At 35.6% G+C, this 16,454-nt stretch overlaps 2 protein-coding genes and 1 long non-coding RNA gene across 4 annotated transcripts in view; 1 reads left to right on the top strand and 2 right to left on the bottom strand.

Annotated features, from left to right (window-relative positions):
- septin8a (septin 8a) overlaps positions 1 to 12,678 on the bottom strand; it is a 46,708-nt gene extending 34,030 nt beyond the window's left edge. Inside the window, exon 1 of one of the 2 annotated variants that reach the window (XR_015519431.1) lies at positions 12,562 to 12,678. Coding sequence is in view for 1 of the 2 variants with exons in the window: in NM_001115117.1 (NP_001108589.1) it covers positions 12,562 to 12,591 (30 nt within the window). In the remaining variant the exon portion in view is untranslated. 2 annotated transcript variants of the gene reach the window in all.
- On the bottom strand, positions 89 to 4,158 carry LOC147838984 (uncharacterized). Its single transcript, XR_015520827.1, has 3 exons — positions 2,761 to 4,158; positions 1,537 to 1,888; positions 89 to 1,441 (listed from the first exon to the last, which is right to left on the bottom strand). It is a non-coding gene; the product is annotated as an uncharacterized LOC147838984 (long non-coding RNA).
- Positions 12,679 to 13,270: 592 nt separating the features above from the next.
- On the top strand, positions 13,271 to 15,420 carry sowahaa (sosondowah ankyrin repeat domain family member Aa). Its single transcript, XM_087301950.1, has one exon. It carries the CDS (start codon positions 13,340 to 13,342, stop codon positions 14,621 to 14,623), a length of 1,284 nt encoding a protein of 427 aa, XP_087158076.1. The 5' UTR covers positions 13,271 to 13,339; the 3' UTR covers positions 14,624 to 15,420.
- The last annotated feature ends 1,034 nt before the right edge of the window (positions 15,421 to 16,454 follow it).

The following is a 16,454-nucleotide window of genomic DNA, read 5'->3' as shown; positions in this document are numbered from 1 at the left end:
TTGACCTCACCTGTTCCAAATAACATCATTATTTAACCAATTTACCTGATTACGAGGCCTAAACTGCTCCTGTCGCAACTTTTTTTTTGGAGTGTGTTGCCAGTCTGACAGCAAAAGAGGTATATTAGGGTTGGGCTAATGTAAAATGCGATGGCATTTCTAAATAATTAATTAAATCATAACGAATTTATTATTTGTAGCCTACCGTTTCAACTACCTGACCTGCATGGTCTTTGTATCATCTGTAACTAGGGCCAGACGGAATCTGCGGATGTTTTTTGCCATTTCTGCTGAGAATTTTGATAAAAATCTGAGGATCTCTGCGTAATTATTTTGGGAGTATCATAACTAAAACCTTAATATGTGAAATAAAAAATAATACCTTTTTTAACTTTTATTTGATGTTTAAAATGCAAATCCAATTAGATTCACTTTATTTGGTAAACAAAGCCAGTCTCATATAATATATCTACTAAAAGACTGCACTGTACATAAATCAGATAAACTGAATGAATATAGATTTACACACATTTACTCAAGTAAACAAACAGACTTATTAATGGGCTAAAAATTTGCGGAAATCTGTGGTAATCTGCGTGCAGATTCCGTGTGGGCCTACCCATAACCAAATCGTAAATAAATAAAGATAAGTTACAAACAAGTTACCCCCCGTCAATCACTTTTTCCGCGGGACTCTGGCATAAATAGGCAGCATGATCTGTGTCGTTATAATGGCGCTGACAAACTTGGTTGCACCAAAAAAGGTGCACAACCAAAAGCAACCAACAGTATCTGAGGTTTTCGCTAAAATGATTAAGTACAAGAGGGAAATCGAAATCCCATCCAGCGGTACATCCTTGATAAACTGTCCGACGTGCACTGCTCTCTGGGGTTTAGTGCTCAAAGCACCTCATACTGACTGCCTGAAGCTCAGACGTGCGTATATAACTGCTGAAGCGCATGCCAGAGTGTGTTTATGTGTGTGTGTGGTCACATGATGTGCGTTTTCAGTGGTATAGTGTGGACTGAGAGCTGTTCAAAAATGCTAGGTAAAACACAGTGTGGATGCGGACCGTTTTCGTTCTAAAATGCCATATTAAAACTAAGACATATTAGTGTAAACGGGGCTAAGTGTGTGTTTTTCGTGAGGGGGTTGTCGGCTCAGCATCGTGATGGCATCATCTATCGATCCCAACTCTAATGTATATTTACAAATAAAATGAAGTTGACCAGACAAAACCTGAAATATGTAGTGTTCGTACACTCTGCAATGAAATACAAGTCGAAGTGAATTACTACTTTCTTTTTTTATTTGCGTTTTCCATACTGTCCCAGCTTTTTCTGAATTAGGGTTGTAAATGTTTCAACAATATTTATTCACATTAGAGCTGCACAATTAATCGTTAAAAGATCGCAATCTCGATTCGACCCCCTAGACGATCTTAATCCAGCATTTCTACGATTCTGCCAATCATATTTTCAAGTTCAGGAGAGAAGAAAAGGCGGCTGCACAAGTCTTTTCATTGTTTCACATACGTTACTCAGTGACACTGACACCTCCAAATGATGTTGAATGAGTCACATAATGTATTTATAAGGTATAATCCACCTAAAAATGTCATTTTTATCTCCATATAATGATGTTTTCGCGACCGGGAAATCACACGACATGAGCTGCTGACCGTGAGCTGTTATCACAGAGAGGGCGCGCTCTACTTAATGATAGATGCGCACGCGTCTATTGTAGTGAACAGAACCTGCATATGTTGTGAGTAACAGGTAATACAGTTGTAAATAATATTCAGTTTGTGGCACAGAGAGATCGTTTGGGAGCCGCGCGCGAAGTCTGAACAGCACTTAGCAGTCAAAATGAAACCGAAAGTGTGCACTTCATTTAAATCAGGGGTCTTAAACTCGCGGCCCGCGGGCCATTTGCGGCCCTCAGTGCAATATTTTGTGGCCCGCGCCAACCGCTGTACTCTGACAGAATCAGCGGAGCGGGGAGAGAGAGCGCTCCCCGCTCCGCTGATTCTATCCGTACACAGCGCGCTTGTCACTCAATGCGCGTTGTCACGCGCGTTCTGATCAGCTGTGTTGTCGCGCGCGTACTCAAGAGCGGTGTTATCGCGCGCCTACTGAAGGGCGGGACCGAGGGTGTGTCGCGTCGCGGGGGCACTTTTGATCATTTGGGAAGGGCACTTTCTATGCAAGACTAAAAAGGGATGTGCTCTGCACAGGTTGAGCCCTATGTGTGCACGTGCCTGCCCTGCATCTTATACATATTGATATTATAGGTAGATACAGACTGGTACAGACTGATGTGACTGGAGTGGGGTGGGGGTGTTTTATTTATACATATATACGCCTTTTTTTAGGTGAGGGAATGGAAGTTTTGAGTAAGTTCCCCCACTTTTTTCCCTAGGACTTCAATAAGTCAAAGTACAGGTCTAGACTTAATGATGATCATCTTCAAGCCATACTGAGGGTCTCAACTGCTTCCGCTCTAAAGCCAAATGTGGTTCAGATTTGTGAGAAGAAGCGCTGTCAAGTCTCTGGCAGCAAGAAGTAGGCAAAAGATGCCATGTTCAGAAGAACTGTTCATAATCTTCACTCAATGTTCAGGACACTTCATGTTCAGAAGAAATAATTAAAACTGTTAATAATGACATTTGAGGACTTTTTTTTGTGAAATCCCTTATGCAGCCCAGCCTCACCCAGACTTTGCCTCCTGCGGCCCCCAGGTAAATTGAGTTTGAGAACCCTGATTTAAATGATCATATCGTATTTTAGAGTTATGATTACGGCAAGCTCTTGATATGTTTTTTCTTTCATAGTGAACCCACAGTGCATAAAAATAAATGTTTACAGTGTCAGTAAAACTACTCTAGCCTATATAATGTTGAATATAATCTGATAATGGTAAATGTCTGATTTTACCAGTGAATAAATTTGTCTAATATGACAGATTTCAAGCATATATCTCAAACATAATAATTCAACATCAGAATTATTATAAGTAGAATAGAATTATTTAATGAAACCAGTAGACCTACACATAATATAACTATCGATGTTGTGCCATATGTTTGTTTTTACCATACTTTAATTTAATTTAATTTTACATATACAGAATCGTGAGAAAATCGTGATCTTTATTTTAAGCAAAAAAAAAAAAAAAAAAAAAAAAAAAATCGCAATTCTCATTTTAGCCAGAATCGTGCAGCTCTAATTCACATCACCTCATACTCAATACAGTTTCTAATCAATTCTTGACCAATCAAATGCTTTCTAGTATCTGACTTCTTCTCATTGGCTTTTCACTAGCAAAACTATGATTAAAACGAAACACTATTGGCTGTTTTTGTAAAGGGGAGGAGCAACTCTTTGTCCCACCCTCTCTTTGAGTTTCAGATTACATCAAGCATTGAATAAAAAAAGTAACTTCCCGAGACCTTTAAACTTGATGTCCAAGTAGACAGGTGTCAAGTTTAGCTTATAAAACTTATAAATAGGCATGAGAAAACTCACACCATTAATGTCACAGCCTGAAAGTCTTGGTCACAAACAGCGAGTTTCATATGTCGAATCTTGTATTACGTATGTGTGTATTAATGTCAGTGGTTATGTGCAGGACACTCAAGATGAACAGGATGTTGACTCATGCTGAAACTCATATAGCTGTATTTAACAGTAACTACATTAGCCCTGCCCTGAAACTAGAGCATGATACAATAAATTCAATTAATGTTAGACAGGACTGTCTTGTTTTAGTCCAGCGCTTAGCAAACTAAACTCACACTATAATAAAGAGACGTGCAATGTTACATCTACTGCTAAAAGAGATTTAGTTTACACTAATAGCAACTGTTTAAAGAGAGTGGACTTATTGGGTGCATCTCAATGTCTCCTCTCGTGCTAAAATACATCAGATATATAAGTAGTAAAAACAGGATTATCGGGTTTTGGCTGAATGATGAAAAGGTCAGAAATTTGAACCCAAAATAAACTTGTTGAACTAAAAACAAGAAGAATGTTGGAGAAATAAACAGCCGTTGACTTCTGTGGTCTCTGAATATCTAATGGCTGCTTTGTTTCCAACATTCCTCAAAATATCTTGTTTTCTGTTCCACAGAAGAAAGAAATTACTTGATTTATAATCATTAAGAGAGAGTAAATGGTGAGCATCATTTTCGTTTTTGGGTGAACTACCCCTTAAACCACCAGACTACAGCAGGCTTGTTTGTTTTAGGAGCAGGTCATACAATACTCTGTACATGTTAACAGTATAAAAACAGAAGGTAAAAGATAAAAAGGTTTAAGATAACATTTTATTACAAATAATATACTGTACAAATATAAATATATTTACAATTTTTACTTCAAGAATTGCTGTGAAGAACAAAAAAATGCAATTGTGTATGGAAAGCATGGTCAATGCATAGCGATGCACAGAGAACTCGAAATGAACCAAATCGATAACAATCGTAACCAAAGCGAACCGTGAGAACAGTGTAGGTTCACAGCCTTATTATATATATTATTTATAGGTGATAGAAATAAAACTATACAAAACAATTTTCTTGTATAGATTTAAAATTATGTTTAACAGAGCAAGGAAATTTTCACAGTATGCCTGATTATATTTTTTCTTCTGGAGAAAGTCTTATTTGTTTTATTTCAGCTAGAATAAAAGCAGCTTTTAATTAAAAAAAACATTTTAAAGGTCAATATTATTAGCCCCTTTACGCTAGACTTTTTTCTCGATAATCTACAGAACAAACCATTATTAACCAAGCTAAGCCTTTAAGCTGTATAGAAGTGTCTTGAAAATATCTAGCAAAATATTATTTACTGTCATCAAAGCAAAGATAAAAGAAATCAGTTATTAGAAATGAGTTATTAAAACTTTTATATTTAGAAATGTGCTGAAAAAATCTGCTTTCCATTAAACAGAAATTGAGGAAAAAATAAACAGGGGGGCTAACCTAGACTTCTACTGTATATTTTATACCTAGATATAAATAAACATGTTCACAAATATATGCCAGCATGTGTGTATTTACATATAGATAATAAATATACACACACACACTCACGCACGCACGCACGCACACACGCACACTCACGCACGCACGCACGCACACGCACGCACGCACGCACGCACGCACGCACGCACGCACGCACGCACACACACACACACACACACACACACACACACACACCATGTCAAAGCAAATTAATGCGTTGAAGAAAACTAAATATTGCAATCTCAGCTATGAATTATGAAGTGGACAGCCTGATCTTATAAATACAATATTAACATTCATACAATTTTATTTGTATGAAAATATACAATTTTTAAAAAGGCGGGCCTCCAAACACTTAAAATCACTCTTAAATAGGTAAAAATCTTATTAAAATGCACAGATGAGATGGTAAAAATTACTAAGAGTAAGTCACTGATTCAAAATGTGAGGAATTGCAGGGGTAAAACTTTTTTTTTCGGAATTTGAAAATGTTTCCCAGAGATGGGTTGCGGCTGGAAGGGCATCCGCTGCGTAAAAACTTGCTGGATAAGTTGGCGGTTCATTCCACTGTGGCGACCCCGGATTATTAAAGGGACTAAGCCGACAAGAAAATGAATGAATGAATGAATGAATGAATTTGAAAATGTTGTCAGCCAATAGACACTGGATCTCAGGTATTGTGCACTGTAAAAAGTGATTAGTTAATTAAAACGAGTAAACCAATATCCTGAAATACAAGTCTTTACAAAAACACTTTACAAAAAGAAAATAAACCCATTGAAACTTGGAACTGTTAAGTTGACTTTTTATAATTATGCTAACTGTACATTTTTAAAGTCAACTAATCGCTTTTTAAAGTGTCAGACTATTTTAGCACATCTGTTTTCAAATAATTACTGTAATTATCACAATATTACATATTTGGTTCTTCATTAAGTCTATAAAATCTACAATTATAGCCTGTATTAAATTTAGAAGACACACTGGAGTCTGGAAGAGCAGATTTAGTTTTGTTAGTGTCATTTTGCAAGGTACAGAAAAGCTGGAGAAAAAAAACAAGTATAATAAATGTGTATCGGAAAAAAGTGATTAGTTTACTTTCATTTAAAAAAAAATTTAAATACAATTTGCATAATTATAAAAAAAATAAGTCAACTTAACAGTTCCAACTTACAATGGGTTTACTTACATTATTTTTGTAAAGTCAATTTGTTTCTTTAAAATGCACTCGCTTTAAGTAACTAATCACTTTTTTCAGTGTGGTAGGTGTAGTAAAGTAAATATGCTGAATATATAATAATGAAGTTGACCAATGACCAACCCTTTATCCACTCGCATTCCAATCCCAATCCCAAGCGTAAATGAAATACGCCAACTATTTTACTGGACATACAGCCCTTCTATGGGATTTTTTTGAGCTGGATGGCCCATTAAATTTCACAAAAAAAGTCACTTGATTAATATGAGAGCACTTAAATGAAATTTTTTGGGTGAACTACCCCTTAAAGCTTGGTCCATGTAATTAGAATTAACATTGACCCTCCACAGCTCAATGCAGCTGATCAATATGGCAGCTAAAACCACACAAACCTCTAAGCAAAAGGCATCGACTATGAAAGCACGCTTTGCATTTCATTCAGCCTGACACAATGAACGCCAGGCTTCAAACTTTCAAAGTCTAAACGTGACTTATTAAAGCAACGCACCATTTAATGATCTACTATAGCCTGCCCTACAAAGCATGATCAGCTAATCCTCCTCCAACCCAAACTAGTTTCCCTCAAATCCAGAAGGCTTCATCAAACTAAGGAATGGGAAAAGAATTCCCAAAGCATTTCTCAGGAATCTATGCTGCAAAAATGAAGGCACAGTACTCACGACACAGCTATGTCAGAGAAGATGCTGGAACTTTAGAGATGTAAGTGTATAGAGCAATTCCAGTGTTATGGATGTGACTTTTGCAGTGAAAACTGAAAAAGCATATGCTAACATTTTATTGAAACATCTGCTTATATTTCCAAAACATCTAACCACAGAGTTCTGGGATCAGAAAAATATTAATCCATAAGCATATTTTATATTATAAATGAAGAATATAAACAAGCGTTTTAGATTTGACCAAAAAAATCTGAGAGTTTACAGTAATACAACATACTTCTGTGAATTAAACCGCACAACCCGAAACGAAAATGTAATTAAAAGGAGAAGAGTTGCTTTCTATAGAACAAACATGATTGATTTTATCTTATTAGACATTTTTATATACGAGGAAAAAGCTGCGTTATGGATGTGACAGCTTTCCGTTATGGATGTGACCAGGGCTTTACATTAACAGCCGCCAACCCGCCAAATGCGGGTAGAGTTCAGCTGTGGCGGGTAAGACAGACACCTCCACTAGCCACTTTGGCTGGTTGGAAATCTGCTACAAAGTGTAGTTTTCTTAAAAGCAGGGTTCGACAATAAGCATGGCCCAATATTCGTGCAAATGTGATCTTAGAATCGATAAGCAGCACGACAGACAAAAATAACTGTGTTCGCGCAAGCAAAACAGCAAAAAAGATGGTAAATACCGAACGAGAGGATGATCACTCGCGCACATAGGTGATGTGATGTGATGCGCAACTGTTAAAAAGCGCGCGCGCTCCCGTTTACTTAGGCAAAGGGACCATGCCTAGAAGAAGGGCAACTAGTGCGATCTGTTCCCTTTGAAATAGACTGGACAAGGAGCGATGATCGTTCATCCACAGACAGTCCTGCTGCTTTCAAGAGCTCAAGATAAAAAAAATTTAAACAGATATATTAAATAAAAAATATTATATTATATAAAATTAAATTATTCAATTAAATTTAATTAAATTAAGTTATTATTATAATAAATAAAACAGATTATTAAAATGCTTATATTAACTGTGTGCACGTGAACATCCTTTCATTATTAAACCCGATATGTTTCACCTGCTTTCTTTCGCTCACAGTTATTCTTGTTAATATGGTTTAATTATATTTTTTACAACAGCATTGCTTTAATGGGAGATTAACTCCCCGTTTTTGTGCTGTTAACAGCTGATCTGGGACTTTTATCCTGGACAGATTACTGTGCATATTTTAGATTTATGACAATCATTCTTTTTTTAAATTGAATGTTTTTTAAAGAAAAGTTTTGTTGAATTAAGAAGTGCACCTATAACGCTATATTTTCCTTGATTTGACACGTTAAAAATTTGTGGCAAAGAAATTCTTATTTGGTGTGGTCAGAGATAAATGTGGTAAATCCTTAATTTTGAGCCCTGAAAAGTCGTGAAATAAAAACTGATTGCATTGCGACACAACCCATTTGCTCATGTACACTGAGCAAGCTAATACACGACACACACAAGAAGTTAAAATACACACAAGAAGTTAAATGAATAAGAAGACATGTGGACATAACACAACATCTAAGTCAAGTAATTTTAGCATGTGAAAGTCAAATTTATGCATATAAAATATATTTTCCCAACAAGAAAAGTGTGGCTAGTGAAAATGGCGAGTGGCTAGTAATGTTGGAAATCTACTAGCCACAGTGGCTGGTGATCAAAAAAGTTAATGTCAAGCCCTGGATGTGACAGATGTGAAATTGGCCATAGTGTAAATTTGGTGAGTCAAATATAATAGTTTAAAAACACTGAGAGACATTTTCTTAGTATTTTTACAGTACCCTAAAATACAAGTCTACACACAAAAACTAGAAAGGGTTACACTACTTTAATGAAAAGTACTTTATTTTTTTCATACCAAGATTGACATTTGCTATAGTAGAGTTTTACACTAGGTATATAAATAAAATATTTATTGCATTTATCAATATTATTGTGGCTTTGTTATAAAATAAATCACACACACGTTAAGGCATCTCTAATACCAATACACTTCTAGATGCCCATTGTTGCACATTTCTGCTGTGTGATTGGCTCTTAGATCAATACAGAGTACAACAGCCCAGAGCTAATTATTGTTATTGACATAAATTTTATAATTTATCGGCCCAGCCCTACTAATAACATTCAAAAATATCTACCGTAGTTGTTTTATACCGCTAATCATGAAAACACTAGTGCACAGTAAAAGAAATGCAGGGTTCCACACACTTCCTTCATGCTGACCCAACATAAATCAATTAAATCTTTGTAATATAAGTAGATTGAACATAAAACAATTAGGTTGTCCAAAAAAAAGCTTAAGAATTGTGCTGTTTCAGCTCATTATTGATAAGTAGTTTGAACAAGCAGCAAAAAAATGAGTGTGTATAGATCTGCTTGAAGTCACACAGAAAGAGCACAGTCTTTCTGGTCAAGCTTGTTGACCAAGGAAGTCATGCTTAAGGACATTAAGAAAGATCAAGGAAGTTAAGAAGCCTGCTGGGGTGGACAGCAGAATCAGATTACCAGCACTTAAAACACCCTTTATGTAAAACAAACTAAAATACCTCTTCATGCAATCATCCTAATTCTCAACGACACCAAAGATGTCATAATTAGCAAATAATGTCTTGCTGAGACTGTGGGACCATCATCAGTATTTTGGTCACACTTATCTGTGATCTCAGACTGAGAACTGAGGTAAAGTTGGTTTGTATTGTCGCACATTCGTTCAGTGACAACTTGTGACACACTCCCTATATCGTGCTTTGAATATTCTGTCAGAAATCACATGCAAGTATGACTTGAAAACAACATTAGCACTATTTATTTGACTCTAAACAATGTACTTTGACAGTCATTGGCTGCTAATATGATTTATGATGATTTTTCTGAAATTATATTAAGGAGAAAGTCTGAATGTGTGAATATAAAACCAAGTTTACCTCAATAGACTGAGAAGCCTCATGTTGGCCCCAAATTTTACTAAACATAGCATGGATAAAGGTAGCTTTTCATAGCACACATATATGTGATGCTAAATCACAAAATCTGTATTAAGTTGCACGTATACATTTGTAGAAATTAGTAATAAATACATTATATGGGTCAAAATTATTATTTTATGCCAAAAAATCTAAGTAAAGATCATGTTTCGTAAAGATATTTTGTAAATGTTCTAAATTTTCTAACTTTTGATTAGTAATATGCATTGGCAAGTAGGGTTGTAACGGTATGAATTTTTTACGGTATGATTATCGTCTAAAACAATACCACGGTTTGACGGTTTCGCGGTATACGGTATGTTACAAAATAATAGAACAGTGAAGCAAATTTGACTTTTTCCAAATAATATATTTTTAGTTACTATGAACAACACCACTTACAATGAACTAATAAAAAAATAAGAAAAAAATAAATAATGTGTCAAAGTCCAAATAAAGTCCAAATAAACATGGTGCAAATCCTCAGTAAAAAAATAGATATAAATATTTACTATACTATAAATAGTTACATAACGAAACTAGATTCAATATGGAACATCCTTAGGTTTTATGTGCCAGCATGGATATGGTTGTCTGTGGATATGGATTTGGATATGGTTGTCTGCAATGCAGACAAACAGCTGCACCTTCATTTGCGTCTTTTGAAAACAGCAAGAGCAGCAGTTCGTCTTTGCTGTGTCACTGTTTTGTCATGTTTCTGTGCTGCTGTGCATGCAAAAGTACTTAGTATGAGAATTATTTCATGCAAAACTTTTTTTTTGCGATTTATTTAGCCGCACAGAAATGTATGCCTATCTCTCATTCTGTGTTGTTCAAAAAGCTCATTGTTGGTCCACAAACAAAAGTGAAACCTATGCTTATTGGTTGTGATATAGCGAGTTTGAACCAATCTGGGCATGGAGGAGGGACAATGCATCAATGTATCATGTCTGGTTTGTCCGGAGACACAGTGACGAGCGTTTCTTTGTCAAATCAGCGTTGTCAAATTTTGATGACGTAACCGCACTGATTCCGGAGCCTCTGAAAGTCCGCGAATGTTATGTGATGTTATTGTTAAACAATATAGCGAGACTGTCACAAGTTGTCACAGAATGAATGTGCGAAATAACCAACTTCACCTAAATATACTTTGTTGAAATTTAATGGTCATTTGTTTCTGTATTTTGATTTATTTTAAACATCAGATGTCAGAGGTTTCAATAGTTGTATCTCAGCCATAGTGTATATCAGAAGACCAAATGGACACATACAGCTTTCAGGTGATGTTTGTATACATCGAATATCCATTGGCAAATTAAGATGACTGGTTTTGTGGTTTAGGGTCACATATTTCTATCTTAGTGATGTTTCAAGTGGGATTTGGAGAGTAAACACAACAAATGTCAAAGCAAAGTGATAAATGAGTGATTTCAGAGGCTATCATGTCCTGCAAATCTGCATACTACGCAAATACTCCAACAGTAAAACGCAATGTGTAGTATACGGCTGCAAATAAAGAGATGTTCACAACAAACAAGAAAGCCGTTAAACGTTAAGTTTGTTCAATTTTAAAGGTGACAGCTGTATCTCAGCCAAATATTCCAAAATATTCATCAGAAATACAAATATATTTATACAGCTTTCAGGTAATGCTTGTGTACATATCTCTCAGTTTGCAAAAAATGGACACTTGATGGCTAGTTTTTGCAGTTCAGTGTCACATATATCTATTCTAGGGATGTTTTAAAGGGGATTTGGAGAGTAAAAATGTCAAAGCAGTGATAAATTAGTGATTTCAGAGGCTATCATGTCCTGCAAATCTGCATACTACTGAAATACTCCAATAGTAAAATGCAATATTTAGTATACGGCTGCAAATAAAGAGAAAAAGCCATTAAAATAAAAGGAAGCCATTAAACATTAAGTAAACTCAGAATAAACTCAGAAAGACAAAAACAAATCTGACCTAATGTGTAGTACACATAATAAAGCTGTAAATAAACAGAACGAATGTGCGAAATATAAAACCAATTTTACCACAATCTAGTTTGTTCAACTTTAAAGGTGATATCTCAACTAAATATTCCAAAATATTCATCAGAAAAACAAATATATTTATACAGCTTTCAGGTGATGTGTGTGTACATATTTCTCAATTTCTTTAAAAAAATGAATATTTAATGACTGTTTTTTGAGGTTTAGGATCACACATCTCCATTCTAATGATGTTTCAAAGGAAATTTGGGGAGTAAAAGTGTAAAACACTAAAAAATATCAAAACAAAGTGATAAATTAGTGATTTCAGAGGCTATCATGTCCTGCAAATCTGTATACTACTGAAATACACCAATAGTAAAACGCAATGTGGTGTACGACTGTAAATAAAGAGATGTTCACAACAAACAACATACAAGAAAGCCATTAATGTAAAGTCAGAATAAACTCATAAAGACAAAAACACAGCTGATCTGATGTGTAGTACACATAATAAATCAGTAAATAAATTGTGTGCTGCTCAATGAGGAGAGTCTGTTGGGCTAAACCGGAGTAACGTAGCGCTCGTGCTAGTCTTTCATTACACACACAAACCCTATGGACGTTTATGAGAAAACGGCTTTCCGGAAGGGAGAATTGAGTTAAAATGGTACTCACAGAAAATATGTCTACATCCGTGGCCGCCATGATGAGGAATGTATGTGTTTTTATAAGGCGAAAGGGAGCTGCCTTCGTTTCACTCACCGTCCACACATACACACACTCGCTCACTGTGGCTGGAGAATTTACGAACGTTACTATGGCGAAGGCCTTATTTATTAATATTAACGACGCAGCGCGGAATTCTGCGCCTGATTGGCCGTAAGGCAGAACGTTTCTTAATCATGAATATTAATTAGGCAACCTGATTGGTTCAGGTTGACGCGTCAGGATTAATATTCATACTATGACGTTCGTCGTACTAGGATTCGTAATTGCGTGGACGCTCTGAATATGGTTTCTTCCTGGAAACTCCCACTGGGTTTAAGGAATGTTTTTCTTTCAAGACGTAAAAATCTTGTTAATAAAGAAAAACATGTAAGTTTAAATAATAATTATTTGATTTAATGATAGTGATTTGATTTAATGAGGTAAACATACGTGTAAATGGTTTGCACACGCATTGTGTTTTATTGTCATTCATATAATTATGTTGAGTAAGTCTTATTTTGTATATAATTAGTAAACTAATATTTTTTCCTCACGAATGATTCTAAAATGGAGTAAATATTCCACATATTAGCTCCGCCCACACCCACGTCTGAGTTTGTTTGTTATGTAAATGAGAACAGATTCCGGAAAACAGGTGAGGGCGTGTCTGCAGTCCAGGTGTCGTCGAGAAAATCCGAGAGAGACGTCGTGTCAAGGTATGTTTACACCTGGGACGCATTAAGAAATGGCTTTGACACAAGAGGCGATTTTAAACACCTTGTTAGAAAATGGAGGCAAGCTGAAAAACACTGAGCTCCTGAGCAATTTTAAAGAGACACTGAACTGCAGTGATCCAGCAGAAAAGAAGCAGAATCGAGATCTCTTCAAGGCGTTTGTCAACAACATCGCTGTCGTGAAAGAAATCGAGAACACCAAGTATATAGTCCTCAGGAAAGTCTACAGTCATTTACTAAAAGCTAGAGATGATGAGAACTCACCAAGAGAAGAAGGAGGATTGCTTCCTGAGGAAGAAGAAACCACTCAAAATGCTGAGTTAGCATCGAGCAGATCTTCACCAAAGGCTTCAGACACCACCACACCACGTTCTCCCATTGAAAATGCTTTGGAAAGATCAAGGAGTGTGGACTTTAAACCGAAGCAATTCACCATACCGCTGAAGTCTGACCCTGAGGCACCTAAGCAAAACAAACCCTTCGCTCTTCCTTTACGAATGCCTCAAATAGAGATCTCACATAACAAGAAGCCATCACCGGAGCGTTTAGCAGTTCCTGACTCCATACAAGAGCTTCAACCTTCACCTCAATTCACGAGAAAGACAAATACGGGCTTGATATCCAGCTCTCCACAGGTAAGAAGACACAAACCAGCCAGTGAGTTAAAGGATCTTGATCATGGTCTACTTGACTCCACTGACCACGAGTGGCTAGTAAAAACCGCCGCCGGACATTGGAGCCAAGTGTACGGTCTCCTCCTGAGGGACGCTCAGTTAGCGGAGAAGAAAGACTTCATGTCTGGATTCACGGCTCTCCATTGGGCTGTCAAATGTGGAAACGCTGACATGGTCTGCAGGATTATTGAGCTCTCCAGGAGAGGTGGTCATGCTGTGGATGTCAATGGGAAGTCTAACGGTGGCTACACGCCACTGCACATCGCCGCCATCCACAATCAGCTCTTAATAATTGACCTTCTACTCCATAAATATGGCGCCAATAGAAACCTAAGAGACAACTATGGGAAAAAACCCTATCATTACCTGCAAAAAGGGGTTTCGGGACAGCTGAGGGAGCTTCTCGGAGACCCCAAAGCTAATTTCAAGGAGCCACTTCAGGTCAGGGATGACTCTGACCCACATAAACACCTGAAAGGTCGTCTTTTTCCTGCAAATCCAGTGCTGGGGATGAAGAAAAAGACCAAAGGCAGGTTTATTTCTATGGGTGAAGATGGCAGAGGTGAGAGGGACGAGCCAGTGCCACATAGACATCGATTGACATCAAATGTATTTTCTTAAATGAGCATACTTTGTAAAAATAAGATCGTTAAATGAATAATTTTTCATATTTGAGTAGGGAATTTGTACATGTTACTATGGTGTATGTTAGGATTTATCAATTTTAATGATGCAATGTGACATTCTGTGTCCTGATTGGCTGAAAGACTGAGCGATTTCTTCAATGAGGGCTTGATCATGAATATTAATTAGGATGGATTATGGAGATTAATATTCATGAGATGATGGTAATTGCATGAGTGTGTTTAATATGTTTTTTTTTCTAAAATATATGAAATATTAATATATTAATGATAAATTAATATGTTAAAAATGAATGAGCTGATTTGATTTACATTATAAAGATTTCAGTAAATGAATAGTTTTCCATAATTAGTGGAGAATTTGCAAACGTTACTATGGTGAAGGTGATTACTCATTTTTATGGCGCAACATAAAATGCTGTGCTGATTGGCTGGAAGACTACGTTTTCCTCTGAAGCTTGATCATGAATATTAATTAGAATGATTATGGAGCATATGCATTAATATTCATAAGTCGATAGTAGTTCACGAGTGTGTTCAGTATGGATTCTTCCTAAATATATTAAATATTAATGAGCATATAATTTATATATTAAATATTAATGAGCTGAATTTATTTACTCTAAAAATATCAGTAAATGAACAGTTTTCCATAATTACTGGAGAGTTTGAGAATGTTACTATGGTGAAGGTCATGATTATTCATTTTAATGATGAAACAGGACATTCTATGATAATTGGCTGGAAGACTGAATGTTTTCCTCATTGAAGGCTTGATCATGAATATTAATTAGTATGATTATGGAGCTTCCGCATTAATATTCATAAGCCGATAGTGATTTTACGAGTGTGTTCAATATGGATTATTCCAAAATATATAAAAAATCAAAAAGTAAATAAACTTTATATTATCATATTTAATATTAATTAGTTAATTTTAATTACACTAAAAAAATCAGTAAATGAATAGTTTTTCATATTACTGGAGAGTTTGAGAATGTTACTATGGTGAAGGTCATGATTATTCATTTTAATGATGCAACGTAAAATTCTATGCTGATTGGCTGAAGGACTGAATTGTTTCCTTATTAAAGGCTTGATCATGAATATTAATTTAGTGATCTGATTGATTAATTATGGAGAATCCTCATTAATATTCATAAGATGATGCGTTCAATAAGGCTTCCTCCGGGACACTCCCACTGGGCTTCAGAAATGTTCTTTTCTCAAGACATGACCATTGTTTAAATGACAAAATATGAAACTAAATATTAATGAGTTGATTTGATTTACACTATGAAGATTTCAGTAAATAACCAGTTTTTCCATAATTAGAAAATTTGAGAATGTTACTATTGTGAAGGTCTTGATTATTAATTTTAATGATGAAACTGGACATTCTATGCAAATTGGCTGGGAGACTGAATGTTTTCCTCATTGAAGGCTTGATCATGAATATTAATTAGGATGATTATGGAGCTTCCGCATTAATATTCATAAGCCGATAGTAATTTCACGAGTGTGTTCAATATGGATTATTCCAAAATATATTAAATATTAATAAGCAAATAAATTTTATATCATTATATTTAATATTAATTAGTTAGTTTTATTTACACAAAATATCAGTAAATGAACAGTTTTCCATAATTACTGGAGAGTTTGTGAATGTTACTATGGTGAAGGTCATGATTATTCATTTTAATGATGCAACGTAAAATTCTATGCTGATTGGCTGAATTGTTTTCTCATTAAAGGCTTGATCATGAATATTAATTAGGTGACCTGATTGGATGGTTATGGAGAAT

The sequence above is a fragment of the Danio rerio genome, chromosome 21, assembly GCF_052040795.2.
Source record: "Danio rerio strain M-AB ecotype USA chromosome 21, GRCz13ab, whole genome shotgun sequence".
NCBI classification, from domain to species: Eukaryota; Metazoa; Chordata; class Actinopteri; order Cypriniformes; family Danionidae; genus Danio; species Danio rerio.
The sequence above is the reverse complement of the archived record's forward strand: the minus strand, read 5'-3'. Positions and strand labels throughout refer to the sequence as shown.